Source organism: Chenopodium quinoa, unplaced genomic scaffold (genome assembly GCF_001683475.1).
Source record: "Chenopodium quinoa cultivar QQ74 unplaced genomic scaffold, ASM168347v1, whole genome shotgun sequence".
Taxonomy (NCBI): Eukaryota; Viridiplantae; Streptophyta; class Magnoliopsida; order Caryophyllales; family Amaranthaceae; genus Chenopodium; species Chenopodium quinoa.
Window position 1 is genome coordinate 8,161,065 of NW_018743292.1, and position 22,330 is coordinate 8,183,394.

The window sequence follows — 22,330 nt, forward strand, 5'->3', positions numbered from 1 at the left end:
TCTCCGTTCATGTAAGAAGGTTACATTAAAAGATTTTATACAAGTTAAGATTAGTTATGGTATGAAATCCATTAAAGATGGGTTCTATTTAGCTTAAAAAATAAGTTTTAGTGTTAATTAAGCTTAATTAGCGCTAATATGATACAAGCATATGTACAAATAACATGAAAATCAAAATCAATCTAATTAAATAGATTAAGTTTAGATAAATTCAGGTGAAAAGAACTCACCCTAAATCTATTTCGCCTGTTACGCCGGCAAAACTTCTTAACAAAAGTCCAAATTTATGCCACTTGTCAAGCAATAGAATTTATTATCAAACATGATCCATCCAACTCAAAATAAAACATTTGAATGGAAATAATTCAATGCACTTAAAATAATAAATTAAAATATTTGACAACTTTAATTAAATTAATTTTATTTTCTTATAAATAGAGAGACAAAGGAAAGAGAGAGAAATGGGGGAAGAGACGACAGACGAGGAGAGCACGTATAAGTTGACAATGACAATGTATAAAGACTAAAAACGCGATTTCTGATTTCAGATTATTTGCCCACCTCAATTTTATTAATCTTTTTTCTTTGAATAAATTTTCAACCTTTTATATCTCTCTAACATTTCCTCCATTAATATACCTTCTTCCTCTTTCTCTCTCCTCCATTTCCTCTCTTACTCACTCTTCTGCCAAAAAGATTTCTTCTTTTTTCTGGGTTTTCGTTGAATTTTATTGGGGTTTGGGTAATTTTTTGGATTAGGGTCAGAATTAATTTTAAATTTAGGGGAAAAATGATGATGACAATGGAGGGAACAATGGATGAAAATGTATTAGATGATATAATTAGGAGATTATTAGAAGGAAAAGGAGGAAAACAGGTGCAATTATCTGAAGGTGAGATCCGCCAACTTTGTGTCAACGCTCGTAATATCTTTCTATCTCAGCCAAATCTTCTTCAACTTCGTGCCCCAATTAGGATCTGCGGTAACTTTTCTTTCCTAATTCATAATTAACTGCAGTTTTTAAACTAGTAATTTTTAGAAATTTTTTGTTTATTTGGTATGTTGTTTAATATATCTGAAATGGGATTGGATCAATTAATTGGATTAATTGGGGTTGTCATGGAAGGATAATGATGTAGACGGGATTTGATATTGGGTCTTGGTACCAATCCTAACCTTGTAAGTGAATGGACTTAAATAATTGAATATCTTTGTGAAATCATTTTGGTTTTTTTGGGGAATTTTGATGAATTGGCTTATGGAAAATTGCATTTTCTTGGGGTTTCTCTCTCTCTCTTTTTTAATAATTTGTGCATGTATTTTGTTTTGTAGCAAGAGGAAACATTGAGATTCTTGAAACAATTTTTACAGAAAATAAATAAACTACTCTGTATGATTTTAGTTATGAATTGGTATTATAGTTGTGTTTTGCGTTTTGCTAATCCAATGTGCAATGGCACAGGAAAATGTGTATGATGAGAATATGACTCAAGTAGTATGGTCATTGAAACCGATTTAACAGTCGTGGAAAATTGTGACTTTTGTGCAACATTGAATAACTTGTAAGGGAGAAGACTTTAAACATCGGTTTTGTGAGTGTGACTAATCGATAATTTATTTAAGCTTGCATTACTGTAATGGTTTATCGACATATGCTCTTTCAATAATGACATGTATTAATGTACGGAGTATATATAGTTATATACACAACCATTGAAAACCCGGATATTCACGGTTTATTGCATCTGCTCATTTGCTCATATTTGCCACTAGTATCACTCACATAAAGACTACCTCGCAGGTGATATTCATGGACAATATCAGGATCTCCTAAGGCTTTTTGAATATGGGGGTTATCCCCCAGCTGCGAATTACCTCTTCCTTGGAGATTATGTAGATCGCGGCAAGCAAAGCTTAGAGACAATTTGTTTGCTTTTAGCATACAAAATAAGATATCGTGATAAGATTTACCTTTTACGAGGAAACCATGAAGATGCAAAAATTAATCGTATTTATGGATTTTATGATGAGTGCAAAAGAAGATTTAATGTTCGTCTATGGAAGATTTTCACAGACTGCTTCAATTGTTTGCCGGTTGCTGCACTTATTGACGAAAAGATTCTTTGCATGCACGGTGGCCTGTCTCCAGATCTACAGAATTTGAAACAAATAGACGAAATTCAGAGACCAACAGAGATACCAGATAATGGTCTCCTCTGTGACCTTCTCTGGTCTGATCCAGATGCTAGGAATGAAGGCTGGACAGATAGTGACAGAGGTGTTTCATGTACATTTGGGTCTGATGTGGTTGCTGAGTTTTTAGATAAGAATGATCTTGATCTGATATGCCGCGGTCATCAGGTAGAAGAAACTCTACTTTTTGAATGATATACTTTAAAATCATCATACATGTTAAGATCTTCAGATAATCTAGGTCTCATATTCCAGATGTAGGCTGTCATTAACTCGTAACTTTTGCTTCATCTCTTCTTTTTTTGTCGAGCATAAAGCAATTCATCTCATGCAGTGAAAAGAATGAAAACTATTATTGCATATTTGTTACATTGGGTAGCAATCCTTGACCAAGATTGTCCCTTATTAAACTGCAGGTTGTTGAAGATGGCTATGAATTTTTTGCCAAGCGAAGACTAGTGACTATATTCTCAGCTCCAAATTATGGCGGAGAGTTTGACAATGCTGGAGCCCTTTTAAGTGTTGATGAATCCCTAGTATGTTCTTTTGAGATACTGAAGCCACGCGACCAAGGAAGTAGTTCCAACGTTCAACTTAAGAAGGTAATTTTCAGAGCTTGTCATCTAGTCATTACGTATGCTTAGGGATATAATATAAATTGACTTGTATGTTTTGTAAGGAAAGTCTGATGGAACTTTATCCCCAAGAACTCAAGTATGTGTTTACTTTTACATTACCCACTCATTATCATTATGAGTGGTAATGATTCCTTACAAACACACATACTTAGAGGTGGAGAAATGTTCACTTGAACATTGTCGTGAGCCTTTTCTTGCAAGACTATACGTTCTCCATACTAAAATGGAGCTTGCCATTTTAAGTTATCCAAGTGGCTTGACTTGTTTTATCTTATTTTGCTTGAATAGGTTCCTAAAGCCGGAGGAATCTAATGCAAAATGTGTAATTGTAAATGAAGATCGCACAGTTGAAACTTTCAAGTATCCTCCTGAGTTCAGATCTCTCGTAGTGATATGGTCCGTGAGAGAGTGAAAATCATCACTGACTAAGTTTGAAAATTCACAAACTCATGGCATGCCTTGCAGTTACTGGAATGAGAAGTTCATCTGACAAAACCTGTAAATCAAACACCATCCATCATTCTTTTAGGCTATACCCTTCTCTGTTTTCTTGTATGTGTTGGTGCATTTTGTAGGCAGATAATGAAGTATTTTAGGTTATCCTTTGTCCTTTAGACCGTTTTGTGTATCAAGTTACGTCGCATGATTTGTTCTCGAAGTCTGACTAATTAAGATTATAAACATAGTTTGTGTATCAATCGTGTTAGTGTGAAATATTGTATTTCTTCTAATGAAGAGCAATATCAATTCAAAGGGACTAAGAAATTGAAGGTTGCATATTTTGACGTTGGCCAACTTTGATGACGGCCATCAAGTGACTTGTAGGCATGATCAACGGGATTTGAAATCTTATATTTCGACCAACTTTTCTAAGTTGGTGAGATTATTAGATCCAGAAAATACTACATAAAAAATAAAAGCAGGCTATAAATTATTGAATATGATTGAAAAAGATAGTCCAGTTGTAGGCCTAATATTAAACTCATCTGCAGACACGATCATGAAGTTATTAACCTACAGATTAATTTATATCTTCACTGTTTGATCTTGAACGTGCTTATAAATTATAATGGTGCTCCCACAGGGACACACGCTCCGTTTGGTGCTTCACGATGGAGAATCCGGCTTATATCTCCTGGTGGAAGGCATAAGTATTGTTCTATAGAGGGGTATCAAGATATTACAGTAGTATTTCTTCCGTATCTAAGTCAATGACTTATACATGCATTCTATAAAGAATTGCAGGGCAGTTCTGAACAATGCAAAGTGTAGCGAGGATATTTAAAAATGTTCCAAAATTTCTTCATATAATTAATTCTATGTTGTGAACCACACAAGCCAAAAGAGAGTGGAACAAAACCGAGGATTACAAGAATGACTGCAAATCAACAATACTATTTTACAAAGGAAGAAATTGGGCCAGAAATCTGGGAGGGCTAAATCCTATCTTACAGCAGTCTTCCTACTACCCTGGGTGGTCGATGGTCTTTGGCCTGCTTTGGATTCCAAGTGCCTAATCCTAGCAGCACGAATAATTGCAGCATGCTTCTGCTGTTGGCTGTAGCTCTTCCTCTTACTGCATTGCATGCAAAATGTAAGGCTAAAAGCATATCGGAGAATTAGCAGATAAAAACAGCAAAGCTAGCATAAATACCAATCATTTTTTTTACCAAGATAGCTGCATTAAAACGCCTTCAATATCAAATAATGGTTGCTATGTTACAGGAACTTTGGCATTAATACTTCCATAAAATTTTGCGGGACTTACGGCCTTGTTCCACATTTGGATATAATTAGTTTCAAGGAACACGTACAGATGTGCTCAAGCAACTTCATATAAGGGCTAATAATTTTATTTCATTTCAAAAAAGTTCAGAAAAGCTTGAGAGTATAAATTTTGTTCATTTCATAAAGTCCAGAAAAATTTAGATAAGGGTTATCAAGTAAAAGAACGAGGCCTTTAGTGTTGCAAAGAGTGAACAAAGTCAAATAAGTATAAATGATAAAACGAAATAAGTGTCTGCTTCTTTTGTGTTTGGAATTAAGACTGCTTAACAGACGAGCAATACATACATTTCTTTTTTTCAACATATTGATGCACAAGTTTCTTGCTGATAATAACATGCCAGTGTCTGACATCAGTAAGAGTAACGTAGCTTGCCAAGACTTTAACAAAATGTGTCATTTTAAGACTTTGAGCTGATAACATGCATCAACTCTTTTCTAGCCTAAACCCCAACTCATCCATTAATATATATAAGGCCAAAACATTTCAAACAGCTAGGTTTCTGTTTGTTTTCTTGTCAATTTTATAATCGGGACATTAGCAGCAAAGGGAAAATGATTCTTCCCAATCACCAGAAGCAAGAATGTGACACATCTTTGTAAATAGGCAGGTGCCAGGATACAGGACATAGCAGGAATGGCTTAAATAAGTATGTTACTGTACAACTGCTAGATTTATTTTGATCTCATCAGGAAACAAAGGTAGTAGTCTTATCTGAAGACCATACCAACCAAACAATGCAGGCTTAGTGAAGAAAGTCCTAAATCCTAATTGCTATAAAGAAATCCTCAGTGTACACAAATAATTTGTTAAAAACTTTAAGAAAAACAGTGTATCAGATGTTTTAACACACAAGACACACACGCAAAGATACACACACATCAACCTTTAGCATCAACAAATTACGACTAATTTCAAGAATAGGTCCATTTCGGTCAAGAGAATGTAAATGGTCTAAGGATGTAATGCACAAGAAAGCATCTAATCTCAAGATGACCTAACCCCAAAAAAGAAAATAAGAGATCAAATTACACATCATAAAATAGAAAGATTAAATTAATAAAGTTAGGCAGGTAGGAGTTACTTATTGAAAAAGACCGACCTCATAAAAAAGAGTCCAGCAGTAAGCACCAACCCTCCCACTGCCCAGGAAACTCGTTCAGCAAATGGCATTTCTTTCATCCACTGCTGGAAATCTTCAAACAATCCATTGTGCCCATCTTTCTGAAAGTTGCTGGTTTGTGGCCTCTTCCACGACTCTGCAATGGAGTCTAGACTTGCTTTCCCACCATAGCAAGATGTTTCCTCAACAGTAAGGCCTGAATCACTCAATGGCGTGACAGCAAAACCTGCTGCACGGCAAAGTTCTGTACCATTAGAGATCCACTCAGAGGCCCTACCACATACAAAGTCTCCTACTCCACAGGGTGCAAGAACCTGGGACAAAATGACTGATCAGGAAACTCCAGAAAAACTTTAAAGCATACTGTATGAATCAATATCACGCACAACGAATCTGTCAGCATATACAATGTAATACACATAAACTAGTTACAGGTTTAACAAATTGAAAGAAATAGGTCTTAACCTACTACATATAAAAGGAAAAACCATTTTAAAGTTTTTCACGCTATGACTATTTATAACTATTGTTCCTATCCAAAATCAATCAATCTAAAGAACAAACCTGTGTTATAGCATCCATAGAGAGATATGCATCAGAACAAGCCTGGAACAGTTTTTCACAAAAAGAGGCACATATCAAAGGAGGACCCGGATTAACACCAACATCTGGATCACAAAGAGAGCACTCCAGCATCTCCCATAAGTGCAAGCACTCTTGGTTTGCTTCCCCTGTTGTTGCCAACTTCCGTATAGAGATAAAAGCAGAATGTGTGTGCGTCGCATCACAGCAGGTGTTTCTTCGAAACATTCTGCATAGTGTTAAATCTCTAAAGCTTCTAGGAGGTTTCCCTTCTGATGAGAATGGGCGGAAACGACCTCCAGGAGAAACACAGACCCCATTTGATTTTTCTACATTAATAACTAAAATCAGTTAGAACTAAGCCACAGGAGTGAGTAAGAAAATTCAATAAAAAGTGTTGCAACTAAAACTACAATGCATTTACTTGTAATCTTGCCTGAATAACATAATTTATCACCCAAATTTCAAACAAGACGTTCTATTCGCATAGCTATATAAGAGTAATAAGACATTACTTAAGTTGTGGCTACTTTGAATGAACCAGAAACTTTTTCCTTCTTAGGAAGAAGAGGACAAACAAAGCTTGTATCCCTTAACAGAGATCTTTTAAACTTGATGGTCATGGATTACTAAAAAATTATAGCTTACTATTTGATACAACTTATCCTAAAGCACATTGATTCATCTTCTTATAAAGTTAGGCACCATAGGAATCCACAGAAAATTTAATATACACCTGCCTGAGATCCATCCAAAATACAAATTACTAAGTAGCTTCAAACATGTCAAACTCCATCATGAATTCAACCCCAGCCCTTCATAAGTTCACATTACTAGCCTTATGAAGTCCCAAGGAAACTTCTAATATGATTTTTTATGCATCCATTAAACTAATATAGACAGTCTTTTTTTTTTGGTAGAATATATAGACAGTCTTTACTAACTTATTTTCCAGATCTGTTGTCTATATATTGAAACAGTAAAACCTGAATGAGCCGGAATTTCTTAATTCCCATGGCTTGCTACTCACGAGTTTATCGAACCTCATGTTCTTTTGTGAGAAGGATGTGAGTTAAATTAAATTGGCAAATGCTCTGCACCTGCACATCTGCAATAGAAAACTCTTGGCTTTTTTTCAACCTTTGCAGTGTCTGAGGCTTCTTTCTAGTACAATCAACAATGCATATGAAGTTGGATACCTTTCACCATCAACCAGCACGAATACCACTTCCTAGTCTATATGTAATTCTATTTGTAGAGATGCCTGACAGGGTATCAGAATAACTCTAAATAACTTAATAGTATATGGTTCCTTGCCAAGGGCAGACAGTTCAAAGTGAGTCACAAGATTCCTACAATGTATGAAACTATAAACTTATCATGAATTTCCCGAAGTTAGGTACATACCCCCTCCGTCTCTTTATGTTTGCCCTGGTTTCCCTTTTGGTTTGCCGCATAATACTTTAGGTATGTTGTTTCCACTTATTTTTCCATTGTACTCAAGTAAGTATTAAATAATGTAGGAAAAGAACAAAACCACTACCCCACTTGTACAGCATTTGCCCAACCCTTTGAAAAAGTGAAATATATGCTATGAGGCAAACATAAAAGAACGGAAAAAGTACATTGATCCAGGGCATAGCTAGCTCCTCAGAGACTACAATTTTATAGATACTGATCCAAGTTAACCAAGTAATGAGCATGAGGCTTCACATCAATATCTATTAATCATAAATGAAGTACTACAGTAGCTTCTACATGCTCGAGGCTATCTGCAGCAGCTTATGTTTGAATCACGAGTTTGTGAATACTCCATTGATGTCAGCAGTAGTAGGCTAATCCAATCCCAAGCCCCCAATTAAGGTTCTATTCCTACCAAATAGACAATTTAGTGTTAAGATCACCACAATTTAAAAAAGGACATATAAGCCTTAGAATTACTTAGCAATACGTGAATGATTTCCTACGAAATGTGAAGGAGAAAATAGTTTTCTAAATTTAAGAAGTAATATTTAGAAATATAGGATCTATATAAACTTAAGTTATGATTTGTTATATTCATCTCAAAAACAAAAGAAAACATAAAGCAGAGAGAGAAGTTTTAAGAGAATTTTTTAGAGAAAATTCTCGGATGTGATTGGGGTGCATATGGTTGTGAGTTATAATAAGTGTTGTGAACACTTGTGTATTATTTATCTTTTTCAATAAATTTTGCAGCTTAATTAGAGATACAAATATTTGTTCATTTATATGTATTATTCATATATATTTTTTATTCCCACTAATCTGATTCTAAAGGGAATTTGCATAGTATTTCCTAACAACTGGTATCAGAGCCGAGTTGATATTCTGTCATTTAGATAGAAATCGTTAGAAACGATCCTAAGAAGTCAGATTTGAGTGGGAGCAATGGCTGCAAACGACGGAAAGGTAAGACTCGAAAAATTCGATGGTGCAGATTTCGGGTTTTGGAAGATGCAGATTGAAGATTATTTATACCAGAATAAGCTTTATGAACCTCTTTTGGAAAAAAGCCAAAGGATATGAAAGATGAAGATTGGAATCTTCTAGATAGACAAGCCCTTGGAGTTATTCGGCTAACTTTATCACGCAATGTTGCTTTTAATATAGCAAAGGAAAAGACCACGACAGGTTTGATGAAAGCTCTCTCTAGTATGTATGAGAAGCCATCGACTTCTAATAAAGTTTATTTACTGAGGCGGTTATTCAATTTGCGGATGACAGATGGCGGGTCGGTAGCTCAACATCTTAATGAACTCAATTCAATCACAACCCAATTGAGTTCAGTCAAAATTGATTTTGAAGATGAAGTTCGAGCGTTGATACATTTGTCTTCATTACCAGATAACTGGAATGCTACAGTCACAGCTGTGAGTAGCTCGTTAGGAAGCAATAAATTGAAATTTGACGATGTTCATGACCTGGTTCTTAGTGAAGAGATCCGACAGAGAGACTCGGGTGAATCATAAACCTCTTCAGTTTTACATACAGAGTTAAGAGGAAGAAATTCAACCAAAAGAAACGAACGTGGAAGATCAAGCTATCGAGGTAAATCCAGAGATAGGAGATCAAAATCAAGGACTCCCAATAATTCCCAGAACTCGAAGTCTATTGAGTGTTAGAATTGTGGGAAGACAATGCATTATAAAAATCAGTGCAGGAGTACACCAAAAAACCAAGAAGTAAAGGCAGAGGCAAACGTTACTTCTACCGTAGAAAGAGATGATGCATTGATATGCTCTTTAGAGAGCAAGGAAGAATCTTGGGTGTTAGATTTTGGAGCATCATTCCACGCTACTTCAAAGAAAGAATTCTTTGAAAAGTATGTCTATGGAAACCTTAGAAAAGTATACCTTGGAGATGACCATGTGATATTATAAAGTTAAATGGGTCAGTTTGGGAGCTGAAGAATGTTAGGCATATTCCCGACCTAAGAAAGAACTTGATTTCAGTAGGGCAGTTGGCCACCGAAGGCTACACTACAAACTTCCAAGATGACAATTGGAAGATTTGAAATGGAGCAATGACAATTGCTCATGGTAATAAGAGTGGTACTCTTTACATGACATCAGGGGCGTGTTGTTCAATTTCAGTTGCAGTAGGAAATGAAAATTCCAAATTGTGGCACCAAAGACTTGGCCACATGAGTGAGAAAGGGATGAAACTAATGCATTCTAAAGGGAAATTCCTAAGTCTTGAATCTATTGATATGGACATGTGTGAAGAATGCATACTTGGAAAGCTGAAGAGGGTAAGCTTTCAAACTAGTGGTAGAACCCCAAAGAAGGAAAAAGTTGGAGCTTGTTCACTCCGATGTTTGGGGTCCAACAACTACTTCATTGGAAAACACTACTTTGTCACTTTTATTGATGATCTCTCGGAAGGTATGGGTTTACTTCCTAAAACAAAAATCTGAAGTGTTGAAACTTTCAAGCGATGGAAAGCTATGGTGGAAAATGAAACAGGTCTTAAGATTAAAAAGTTCAGAACCGACAATGGTGGTGAATATGAAGACACCACATTCAAGAAGTTTTGCTACAAGCATGGGATCAAGATGGAGAGAACAGTGCCGGGTACACCACAACATAATGGTGTAGCTGAGCGTATGAACCGAATGTTGACAGAAAGAGCTAGAAGCACTCGTATACAGTCAAATTTACCGAAGCAATTCTGGGCGGAAGCAGTCAACATAGCAACTTACTTGATCAACCGAGGACCATCGACTTCATTAGACTATAAAATACTAGAGGAGGTATGGATTGAAAAAGATATATATTTGTCTCAGTTAAAGGTTTTTGGTTGCGTAATATTAGTGATCAAGGCAGGAATAAGCTTGATCCTTAATCTAAGAAATGTACTTTCTAGGCTATGGCGGGGATGAGTTTAGATACCGCGTATGGGATGATTGAAATAGAAAGGTGATCCGTACTTGAGATGTGATTTTCAATGAAAGAGTCATGTACAAGGATAGACACAAAATTGAAACTAGCGACTCAATGCAGAGTGGGCCTTTGTAGATGAAGATTATATCCTCGATAGTATGGTGAAAGACTCACCTGTAAGAGAACCTCAACAAGAAGAATCTGTTGGACAAATCCTTACACCACAGTCCAACATGCCACAAACTTCTAGTCTAGCACCAGTATTGAGAAGGACTACTCGTCCACATGTACCAAACAAAATACGTGAATTATCTGTTATTGACTGATGAAGGGGAACCTGAATGCTATAATGCTATAATGAAGCATGACAGGTAAGTGATGCTAGGAAGTGGGAGCTTGCAATGAAAGATGAGATGAATTCTTTTTGGGTAAAAAGGCACTTCACAACAAATGGGTATATCGAGTGAAAAAGAAGCATGATGGTTCTAAGAGATACAAAGCTCAATTAGTAGTTAAAGGATTCCAACAAAAAGAAGGAGTTGACTATAATGAGATTTTTGCACCTGTTGTGAAACTTAATACCATTAGAACAGTGTTTTAGTATTGTTGCCTTGAAAATCTTCATCTTGAGCACTTAGATGTGAAGACTGTATTTCTTCGTGGAGATCTAGATGAGGAGATTTACATGCATGAACCAGAAGGTTTCTTAGAAAGTGGGAAAAAAAAATATGGTGTGCAAACTTAAGAAAAGTTTGTATGGCCTAAAACAAGCCCCGAGACAGTGGTACAAAAAGTTTGATAACTTTATGCATAAGGAAGATTTCCAGAAGTGCAATGCTGATCACTGTTGCTACATCAAGAGATATCAATCCAGTTATATCATTCTACTACTTTATGTCGATGATATGTTAGTAGCAGGTTCAAATATGGATGATATAAGAAGGCTAAAGGAGCAATTGTCAAAGGAATTTGACATGAAGGACTTGGGTCAAGCAAAGAAAATTCTTGGAATGCAAATTACAAGGGATAAGCATAAAGGTACTTTGCAATTATCTCAATCAGAATACATCAAACGTGTTTTACAGAGATTTAATATGAGTGATGCCAAGCCAGTTAGTACACCCTTGGCAAGTCACTTTCGATTATCCAAGGATCAATTTCCTCAAATGGAGTAGATAAAGATTATATGGCTAAGGTTCCATATGCCTCGGCCATTGGTAGTTTGATGTATGCAATGGTTTATACAAGACCGGATATTGGACATGCAATGTGTTGTGCGACAGCGGAAGCAAAGGTCGAAAACAAACAAGAAAACAATAAAGAAATTCAATGCAAACAATAAGAACAACACCAAGAATTTACGTGGTTCACTATCGATGTGATAGCTACGTCCACGGGCACCGAGATCGAATGATTTCACTATAAACTGCAAAGATTACAAAGATGATTCTTGTATTTCTCAAGAACGGCTCTCACTCTCTCTCTCTTAACCCTTATACTAATATTAGGGAGGTTTTATATTAATCCCTAAAATAAAAGATACTTGGGCAAAAAGATAACATAAAAGATAACTTTAAATCGTAAAATCCGCGTCTCCGCATTTTTCCTTCTCCGCCCGGTCAGACCGGGCAAGGTCTGCCCGATCGGGCGCGAGAAGAAAACTCCATACGAATGCTTCAACGTATCCAACCCCCACCGCCCGGTCAGACCGGGCAATGTCCGCCCGATCGGGCGGACAAAGCTACGAAGTACGAGTCACCTAATACTTATCAACAATCTCCACCTTGACGAGAACTCGTAGTCAGCAAACGACCCCATCAAGACATAGTGGAAAAACATCTCAAGCCAAACCCGATGCAAGACTCATGCATAAGCCATACATCCCGATAAGTCTTCAACCAAGACCCATCACATACTCGTCTCCAAGTATAACAACTCATAATGCTCCACCTGCATCACAAGCCCCGGGCAAGCTCCACCTTAAGGCCAACACACCTACACCAGGAGCTCCCCAACTTCGCCCCTCAGGGCCTACTACATCACGTAGTAATCAATATTTAGCAAGTCTAAGCAATGTTTAAACTTGCTAAACGGAACAGGCTTAGTGAAGAAATCAGCCGGGTTGTCAGCAGTCCCAATCTTCTTCACCTTAATCCTCTTGTCAGTACGCAAGAAATGATACCTGACATCAATGTGCTTCGTCCGATCATGGTGTACTTGATCTTTAGCTAAGCAAATCGCACTTAGACTATCACAATACACTGTAGCAAAATCCTGTGCAATACCCAGTTCACCTACTAGGCCTTTGAGCCAAATAGACTCCTTAGCTGCAGAAGTTAAAGCCATATACTCAGCTTCAGTAGTTGACAACGTAACTGATGACTGCAATGTAGACTTCCAACTAACCACAGAACCACCCAAAGTGAACACATAACCAGTCACAGACCTCCTGGTATCCACATCAGCTGCATAATCAGAATCACTGTACCCAGTGACCAAGCATTCCCTACCATTCCCGTACACAAGACCAATATCAGTTGTCCCTCTCAGGTAGCGAAAAATCCTTTTCACCCCTTGCCAGTGTTCCCTCCCAGGTCGAGCCATAAACCTGCTTACAACACTAACAGCATGCGCAATATCCGGCCTAGTACAGACCATAGCATACATCAAACAACCAACCGCGTTTGCATATGGAACTCTAGACATATAAGACAACTCCTCCTCTGATTGAGGTGACATAGACAAAGACAACTTACAACTAACAGTAGTTGGCGTACTTATAGGCTTCGATTTTTCCATCCCAAAACGAGACAAAATCTTTTCAATGTAGCTTTTCTGAGTCAAGAAAAGCTTACCTCTAGCCCGATCCCTGTAGATCTCCATACCCAAAATCTTCCTAGCTGCACCCAAGTCTTTCATGTCAAACTCCGAGTTAAGCATCTCCTTTAATCTAGCAATATCAGATTTATTCTTTGTGGCAACCAACATGTCATCAACATATAACAAAAGATAAATCATGGAACCATTATCCAGCTTACTATGATACACACAGCAATCATATGAATTCCTGTCAAAACCTTGTGAAACCATAAAAGAATCAAACCTTTTGTACCACTGTCGGGGGGATTGCTTAAGTCCATACAATGACTTTAGCAATCTGCAGGCATAGTGTTCCTTTCCAGGAACTTCGAATCCTTCGGGCTGCTTCATCAGAATCTCCTCCTCCAAATCGCCATGAAGGAAAGCCGTTTTAACATCCAACTGCTCCAGCTCAAGATCAAAATGTGCTACAATTGACAATAACACACGGATAGAAGTATGTCGAACCACAGGTGAGAATATCTCAACAAAATCAACCCCTTCTACCTGACTGAACCCCTTAGCAACTAGCCTAGCCTTAAAACGTATTTGCTCAGTTTCCGACAACCCTTCTTTCTTCTTGTAAATCCATTTACAACCCACAAGCTTCCTCCCTTCCGGTACCTTTACCAGTTCCCACACTCTGTTCTTGTAAAGAGACTGCATCTCTTCACCCATTGCGGCAAGCCATTGCGCAGACTCACTACAACTAATTGCTTGTTTATATGTGGCAGGTTCAAATGACTCTACATCATCAGCTACACTCAATGCATAACCTGTCATCGCATCAACACAGCAATTTCTTCCCTCCATCTCTTCAATCAATCTAACAGGCTTCTTGATAACTCGTTTAGGCATCTCAAGAATGGTGTCAGGTTGACTAGATGACCCCTGATTAGATTGCTCCACCTCATCCCCAGAGTTAGAATGAGTAGGAGTAATCTCAGATTCAGGAGTACCCGGCACTGGAACATCAGCATCATCATCAATATATTGTACCCGAGGTAAATCAGCAATGGTAGACTGATGTACCTCAAGTACCCCATCTGTCTGTAATAAATTGTCTCCTTCCCTTCTCAAATCTGAAATCTCTGCATTTTTAATTGAATACATGGTGTTTTCATCGAAAGTAACATCCCTACTAAGAATGACCCGACCCTCCGAAGGTGAAAAAATTCTAAACCCCTTCACACCATCCCCGTACCCAACAAAACACCCCTTCTTGGCTCGTGGATCCAGCTTACCCTCAATAACATGATAATAAGCAACACAACCAAAAATCTTCAAATTCGAAAAATTAGGCAACTTACCACTCCAGATCTCAAACGGAATTTTGGAATCAATTCCAGAATGAGGACCCCTATTAATGACATAACAAGCTGTTAACACAGCTTCACTCCAGTACCTCCTCCCAAGCCCTGCATTAGAGAGCATGCATCGAACTCTCTCTAGCAGTGTCTGATTAACCCGTTCTGCTACACCGTTCTGCTGTGGTGTCTTCCTGACAGTATGATGCCGACCTATACCCTCATCTGCACAGAACTGATTAAACTCGTCTTTGCAAAACTCTAGCCCATTGTCCGTTCGTAGCTTCTTGATCTTCCTTCCTTGTCGATTTTCCACCAAAGCTTTCCATTGCTTGAAAACTTTGAAGGCCTCATCCTTTGACTTAAGCAACCTAAGCCATGTGTATCGGGACTTGTCATCAACAAATGACACAAAATAGTGGTAACCTCCCATACCTTCAACTCTAGATGGACCCCAGCAATCTGAATGGATGTAATCGAGCACTGCATCAGTAATGTGAGCACCCTTGCTGAACTTTGACCTGTGTTTCTTACCAAACACACAATGCTCACAAAATTCAAGGTTGGCAACCTTGACCCCGGATAGAAGACCCCTCTTGGACAATAGCTGCATCCCCTTCTCCCCCATATGACCAAGCCTCATGTGCCAAATCTTAGTCATCTCCTGGTGAGATACAGATGCGCAAACCGCAGAACTAGGCAGTGTAACACCCTCAAAAACATAGAGGGTGTTCCTTTTGATACCCTTAAGTACCAACTCAGAACCTCTGAAAATACACAACTCCCCATCTGAAAACACACCATTGTACCCCAAGTCATCCAGGGTACCCAATGAAATCAGATTCTTTCCTAAAGCAGGAACATGCCGTACATTAGTCAAAGTTAACCTCCGCCCATCAACAGTCCTCAACCTCATGGAACCAATACCTGTGACCTTACATGGAGCATTGTTACCGACTATAACCATACCCCCATTGCGAGGTTCATATGTATCAAACCAATCTCGACGTGGACACATATGGAACGAACACCCCGAATCTAGAACCCAGTTATCAGATAAATCATCAGACCTAGCAGAACTGACTAATGCTAAATCTTCCTCTGAATTATAGCTCTCATTCGGTTTCTCTTCAACTACAGCAGCCTGGGACTTGTTTTTCCTCACCGGACAATTATTCCTAAAGTGACCCGGTTCTTTACAGTAATAACATGTTTTAGTAGTAGTTTTACTAGATCCATCCTTGCCGTTTCCAGCACCCGACCCAGCATTGTTCCCCTTGTTAAACCCCTTATTCTTTTTAGACTTTCCGGACTTAACAAACAACCCACTACCATTATCCCCATTATCACTCGTAGCTTTCATTCTGAGTTCCCTAGTATGAAGTGCTGCCTTCACTTCTTCTAAGGTTATAGAATCCTTACCAACAACAAAAGACTCTACAAAATTCTCAAAGCTAGACGGTAGAGATACAAGTAAAATCAACGCAGCATCCTCATCATCAATTTTAACATCTAAATTACGTAAATCAAGCAAAATAGAGTTAAGTTTTTCTAGATGTTCCCGTAAGGAAGTACCTGACTGCATCCGGAGGCTAAACAACCGCTGTTTCAGTAATAATTTGTTGGTCAACGACTTAGTCATATACAATGACTCCAGCTTCAGCCACAATCCAGCCGCCGTTTCCTGATCAGCCACCTCCGTGATGATTTGATCATCAAGACTAAGTAATATGGTAGAGTGTGCCTTCTCTTCCATAACTTCTAACTGCGGGTCAGTCGGTCCATCTTCTGACTCCGAAGTAGTACTCTTTGGAGCCAACGGACGCCATATCTGCTGTTGTTTTAACAGAGCCTTCATCTTAATTTGCCATAGCCCGAAACTATTTTTCCCGGTAAACTTCTCAATTCTTATTGTTGAATCTCCTGCCATTGTTATCTTCAAGAAACTCTCCAAGGATTGAACCTGAGCTCTTGATACCAATTGTTGTGCGACAGCGGAAGCAAAGGTCGAAAACAAACAAGAAAACAATAAAGAAATTCAATGCAAACAATAAGAACAACACCAAGAATTTACGTGGTTCACTATCGATGTGATAGCTACGTCCACGGGCACCGAGATCGAATGATTTCACTATAAACTGCAAAGATTACAAAGATGATTCTTGTATTTCTCAAGAACGGCTCTCACTCTCTCTCTCTTAACCCTTATACTAATATTAGGGAGGTTTTATATTAATCCCTAAAATAAAAGATACTTGGGCAAAAAGATAACATAAAAGATAACTTTAAATCGTAAAATCCGCGTCTCCGCATTTTTCCTTCTCCGCCCGGTCAGACCGGGCAAGGTCTGCCCGATCGGGCGCGAGAAGAAAACTCCATACGAATGCTTCAACGTATCCAACCCCCACCGCCCGGTCAGACCGGGCAATGTCCGCCCGATCGGGCGGACAAAGCTACGAAGTACGAGTCACCTAATACTTATCAACACAATGGGAGTTATTAGCAGGTTTATGTCAAATCCACGAAAAACATTGGGAAGCAGTGAAGTGGATTTTGAGGTATCTACGAGGTACTACAGAAAAGTGCTAATACTTTGGTAAAGGTGATTTAACAGTACAAGGTTATGTCGATGCAGACTTTGGAGGAGAAGTCGATCGTTGTAAAAGCACCACAGGATATATATTCACGGTTGGAAATACAACGGTTAGTTGGATGTTGCAACTACAAAAGATTGTTGCTCTATCCACTACGGAGGCTGAATATGTAGCGGTAACCGAAGCTAGTAAGGAGATGATATGGCTTCAGGGTTGGGATTCAAGCAAGAGAATAATGTATTGTACAGTGACAGTCAAAGTGCAATACACTTGGCAAAGAATTTAGCATTTCATTCTAGAACTAAGCATATTGGACTTCGCTATCATTTCATAAGATCTCTATTAGAAGATGAAGTGTTAAAACTAGAGAAAATTAAAGGAACTGAGAATCCGGCAGATATGTTAACAAAGACGGTGACTATTGACAAACTGAAGTTGTGTTCAGCTTTAGTTGGCCTACATAAGTAACATACGAGAAAGTTGAGCTGCATGAAGTAAGGTGTGAAGACAAATTAAAATTAGTCTTCACGTGGGAGATTGTTAAGATCACCACAATTTAAAAAAGGAAAACAAATATAAGCCTTAAAATTTCTTAGCAATACGTGAATGATTTCCTACGAAATGTGAAGGAGAAAATAGTTTTCTAAATTTAAGAAGTCATATTTAGAAATATAGGATCTATATAAACTTAAGTTATGATTTGTTATATTCATCCCAAAAACAAAAGAAAATATAAAGCAGAGAGAGAAGCTTTAAGAGAATTTTTTAGAGAAAATTCTCGGGTGTGATTGGGGTGCATATGGTTGTGAGTTATAATAAGTGTTCTGAACACTTGTGTATTATTTATTTTTTTCAATAAATTTTGCAGCATAACTAGAGACACAAATATTTGTTCATTTATTTGTATTATTCCTATATATTTTTTATTCCCACTAATCTGATTCTAAAGGGAATTTGCATAGTATTTTCTAACATTTAGGAGTAGCTAACTAACTAGGTTCATAGGTGTTTTCAATACCATTGACATACTGCCAGACCACCAAATACATGAGTAAAGTAACCCCCTCACCCCTCCCCCCCTCCTTCGCACACACATATCGAAAAGTGAGGAGAGCAAGGCACATTAATATAGAAGGTGGGTTACAATATACTTTCTAATCATTAGTTCAGACTAGAGATCACCAATAAACTTGACAGGTGATAATTTTTCAGAGACCATTGGCTGCCAGATTTTATCTACTTGGAACTAGTCAAATACTAAGCCTTTTATTCCCTCCCAGTCAACATTTTTGGAATTGGATCCAACTCAGGATTTTAAGAATAAGAGAGATTATTGACATTGTGGTTCCTCAACATAATACCAATGCCTCTAAAAAATAGCAATTTTTGGCAATCGGCATTGTGATCACAACAATAATAACATAATCCCAATGCCTTAAAAGAACCTCCTCCTTAGGCCGTATTGTTAGCCAATGTTTTAATCGACCCTCTGAATGCAAATAACCTATTCCCACATCCAATAAACTGCATAATGGGAAACAAAACTACTTCTTAGATCCAATATGTAGGCTTATACTTGGCAATTGGTAATGTGATTACAAGTTTACAACAGCAATTGCATAATCCCAATGCCTTGAAAGAACGTGTTCCCTAGGCCGTATATACAACCTTATTTTTGCAACAATAAAGACCCTATGCCCACATCCAATAAGCTATTACAGGGGGGAAATAATACTTGAATCCAACAGCAGCTCTAATTGTCTAGCCATATTGATTATGAGGATGGCAATGATCATAATATAACCCGGGTTCAACGCGATTCGTAACCAAATGGATCCCTTACTAATTGCAACATCTACATTTAGCAAAAATCAATCTAATGCTTTGAATTCGACAATAGAAAATAATCTAATCCCTAACCCCACAAATGTTTTGGACATGTATGAAGTTCCTCGGTTGTCATCAAATTATACAATAACAAATCCATTATTTCTTCTATCATACATCATTAAATCATCAAGAAGAATATACAGACTGATGAAAGTATTCAACTTTATATAATAGAGCAACAAAACCCAAGAAATTACTAAACATATGATCAATTTGTTTGAAAATGTAAGTATTTTACCTAAATTAAAAGTACCATGATGATTAACTAAGCTAATTTTAATAATGTTGACCAAAAATGAATAATACCCATCAATTATAATAACCCATTAAATGGAAAGAGAGATAGAAAGTACCAGAGAGAGATTGAAGAAGAAGATTGGAGAGGAGAAGCAGTAATAAAACAAAGAAGTGATCTTGTTTCATCTTTTACTCTTTGAGGGGAATAATCAATCGTCAAATTTTGGGAGACATGTTTAGATGTTCAGTATTCCAGTAGACTTTTCTTGCCAATTTTGGGGATTTTGATTGAAGGGCTTTTCTGAGTAATGTAGAAGAACAGGAGAGGGAATTCTATGGCAAAACTTTGTTCGATTGGTCTATTGTCGAAAGTGTAACGTCTAAAGACGGGTATGCGAAATTCGAGTGTAAGTTGAATTGGATTTAGGTTATGGGTAGTTCACCTTATTTTTACATATTTTAAATTAGATCAGAAAAAATAGACATATTTATTTGTTTTGTGTGTCCTTTTTTAACATTATATTACTCTGTAGGTATCTTTAATTTTATAATGAAAAAAAATTATAAAAATTACTTATTGATAAAATACTCATTATTACGAATAAGGTCAAAGTTGAGTCAAATCAGACAATCTAATCAGATCAAATAAAATAAGTTTAGATAAAATCAGAGAAAAAAAATTCAGATCAAATTAGATAAACAAAAATAAGGTGAACTAAACAGACCCTTTTCCTTATTTTTGTCTAAACTCATCCCATTTTTATTTGGTTTTAATTAAGAATTAGAAATGTGGAGTAAAGATTAACAAATTTTTTTACTTGTATATGGTTACATGATGTGACGATTTCACATATAAGCTAATTATTATAATAAATTATAGGGGTTACGTCTTACGTCTTACGGTCATTGGCAAATGGAGTAAGTTTACTTATGTGAATTACTTATATGAGAAAATGGAGTGAATCAAGTGGAAAATAAGTAAATAAAAGTAGTAGAAGGTTAGAAATAGCTTCAAGTAGTGAGTTTAGAACCAATTTAATGAACGAAATATCAAGATTTTTTTTTATTTTTATTTTATGTAGAGAGAGTCACAAAAGACAATGATGTTATGTAGACATAATTTGATCCCAAGTTTAATGTACTACCCTAGAGGCTTTAGCCAACTATAGTTGTGAAACTACAATAACAAAGATAATTGGGTAAATGGAAGGAAACCAGGAAAACAGAGTTAATAAGAAGACATTAGGAAACTAAGACAAGGTTTTGACATTGGTCTTTGAAGAAACCTCAAAGAGAAGGGGCATGACCGCATGAGTATTGGCAGCTTAAGAGGGCATCATCAAAGTTATGTCAATATAAACATGAAATTAATCAAAGTTATTCTGAAATATGAATTTGCTCATTGTATTTTCTTCACCGATTTTCTTCATAACAATGTACCTACCTTTTCAAGCAACCAAACGACAAGATATGGGCTAGTTTGGCTTTTGGAGAAGGGGTAATTGGTATTATTTGTAGCATCTGTATTAGCTTATTTGCCACCATTTGTTGTTAAGGTTCTTAACACAAACAAATACTACCAAACTAGCTATGGAATTGAACCAAAGGACCACTTATTCAGGAAATCTTTGGTAAAGATGGAATGACTTAGCACAGAAGGAAAGTATGAAACCCTTGACGAGACTTGAAAAATAGAATGAGTATTTTAAGTCAAGACACTCCAAAATTAATCGATAGAATATGGTCTATCCTAACTTTACTGATTTAACGAAATTAGCAAATTCGTTGCCAAAGGATCGATATTCTGGTGTCTATTTGTATGACAACAAAAGATAGTCCATAGCTTGATTGCAATCATGATATAAGTATACCTAGTATTAATTAACGATGTCAAAATCACAACGTTGAGCATGTATATTTGTTAAAAGCTAGAAAAAGTTTGCCTAGAGGAGTAGAAGACCAAGCATCAAAGAAGGCTTCGAAGGGGTCTTACAGAAGAGAGACTACTACACTACATAAGAGTTTAATTCGATACAAAAAAGCTTTTCTTTATTAATTTTATAATAAGCCTTTGAATAAATTTTATTAATGACCATATTTCTAATCCATCTTGTATTCTTGTTTCGTAATGAGATCTAACCAGTTTATTACATTATTAGATCAAATTCTATTTGTAAGTGTTGTAACTATATAACTACATTCATTCTCCGGGCTTATTATAATTTATAAATACTAACAAACTCAACGACAAGTTGACAATAACCTAATCTACAACACGAATGTGTTTGCCTTTAGACAGGAAATGGGAGACGAAGGACACTACTATCATATTCATATGTATGTCTACATCACAGCATAGGATCGGATGATGTCCAAAAATGCAGTAATCCACAATTTGTATTACAAATAATAATGTTAATTAGACTACCTTATTGGATCTTGCAACAAAAATGTGACATATGACCTAACTCACTGTGTAGTACGGACCATATACCCTAAGAAAAAACCACTCCTTAGAATTCGTTTCTTACTAATCATAAAATTTCGCCATGTTAATTCATCAGGCAAATCACAAATGACTTGCAATGTCGTTCTAAATCTTAGTGTAAAGAATGTTTCTGTCTAAATTAATTGTATTATTACTTAGTGAAAGTACACTATGTCGATGTGAATTGATTCAGGCAGGAGAATATTGCACAAATTTGCGACAAGGCAAA

General features: G+C 36.9%; 2 protein-coding genes across 3 annotated transcripts; one reads left to right on the forward strand and one right to left on the reverse strand.

The window, feature by feature from the left end:
• The first annotated feature begins 469 nt into the window (after positions 1–469).
• Positions 470–3,609, forward strand: LOC110736833 (serine/threonine-protein phosphatase PP1 isozyme 9). Its single transcript, XM_021917151.1, has 4 exons — positions 470–983; positions 1,803–2,362; positions 2,611–2,796; positions 3,121–3,609. The coding sequence occupies exons 1-4, from the start codon at positions 791–793 to the stop codon at positions 3,142–3,144; spliced, it is 963 nt and encodes a 320-aa protein (XP_021772843.1). The 5' UTR covers positions 470–790; the 3' UTR covers positions 3,145–3,609.
• Positions 3,610–4,108: 499 nt separating this feature from the next.
• LOC110736834 lies at positions 4,109–19,996 on the reverse strand. Of its 2 annotated transcripts, none has more exons than XM_021917152.1 (4): positions 19,730–19,996; positions 6,306–6,664; positions 5,721–6,055; positions 4,109–4,408 (listed from the first exon to the last, which is right to left on the reverse strand). In XM_021917152.1, the coding sequence occupies exons 1-4, from the start codon at positions 19,797–19,799 to the stop codon at positions 4,276–4,278; spliced, it is 897 nt and encodes a 298-aa protein (XP_021772844.1). In that variant the 5' UTR covers positions 19,800–19,996; the 3' UTR covers positions 4,109–4,275. The 2 variants fall into 2 exon arrangements, with proteins under 2 accessions (XP_021772844.1, XP_021772845.1); XM_021917153.1 differs by having other exon boundaries at positions 6,306–6,652; positions 19,730–19,995.
• Positions 19,997–22,330: the final 2,334 nt, after the last annotated feature.

Excerpts from the sequence above, each read along its gene's own strand:
- LOC110736833 (XM_021917151.1), top strand. The coding sequence starts at position 791 with ATGATGATGACAATGGAGGGAACAATGGATGAAAATGTATTAGATGAT. Across the intron at positions 984-1,802 it reads TGCCCCAATTAGGATCTGCG|GTGATATTCATGGACAATAT; the intron begins GTAACTTTTCTT and ends ACTACCTCGCAG. Across the intron at positions 2,797-3,120 it reads CCAACGTTCAACTTAAGAAG|GTTCCTAAAGCCGGAGGAAT; the intron begins GTAATTTTCAGA and ends TTGCTTGAATAG.
- LOC110736834 (XM_021917152.1), bottom strand. The coding sequence starts at position 19,799 with ATGAAACAAGATCACTTCTTTGTTTTATTACTGCTTCTCCTCTCCAAT. Across the intron at positions 6,665-19,729 it reads TCTTCTTCAATCTCTCTCTG|TTATTAATGTAGAAAAATCA; the intron begins GTACTTTCTATC and ends AACTGATTTTAG. Across the intron at positions 4,409-5,720 it reads GCTGGACTCTTTTTTATGAG|TAAGAGGAAGAGCTACAGCC; the intron begins GTCGGTCTTTTT and ends CATGCAATGCAG.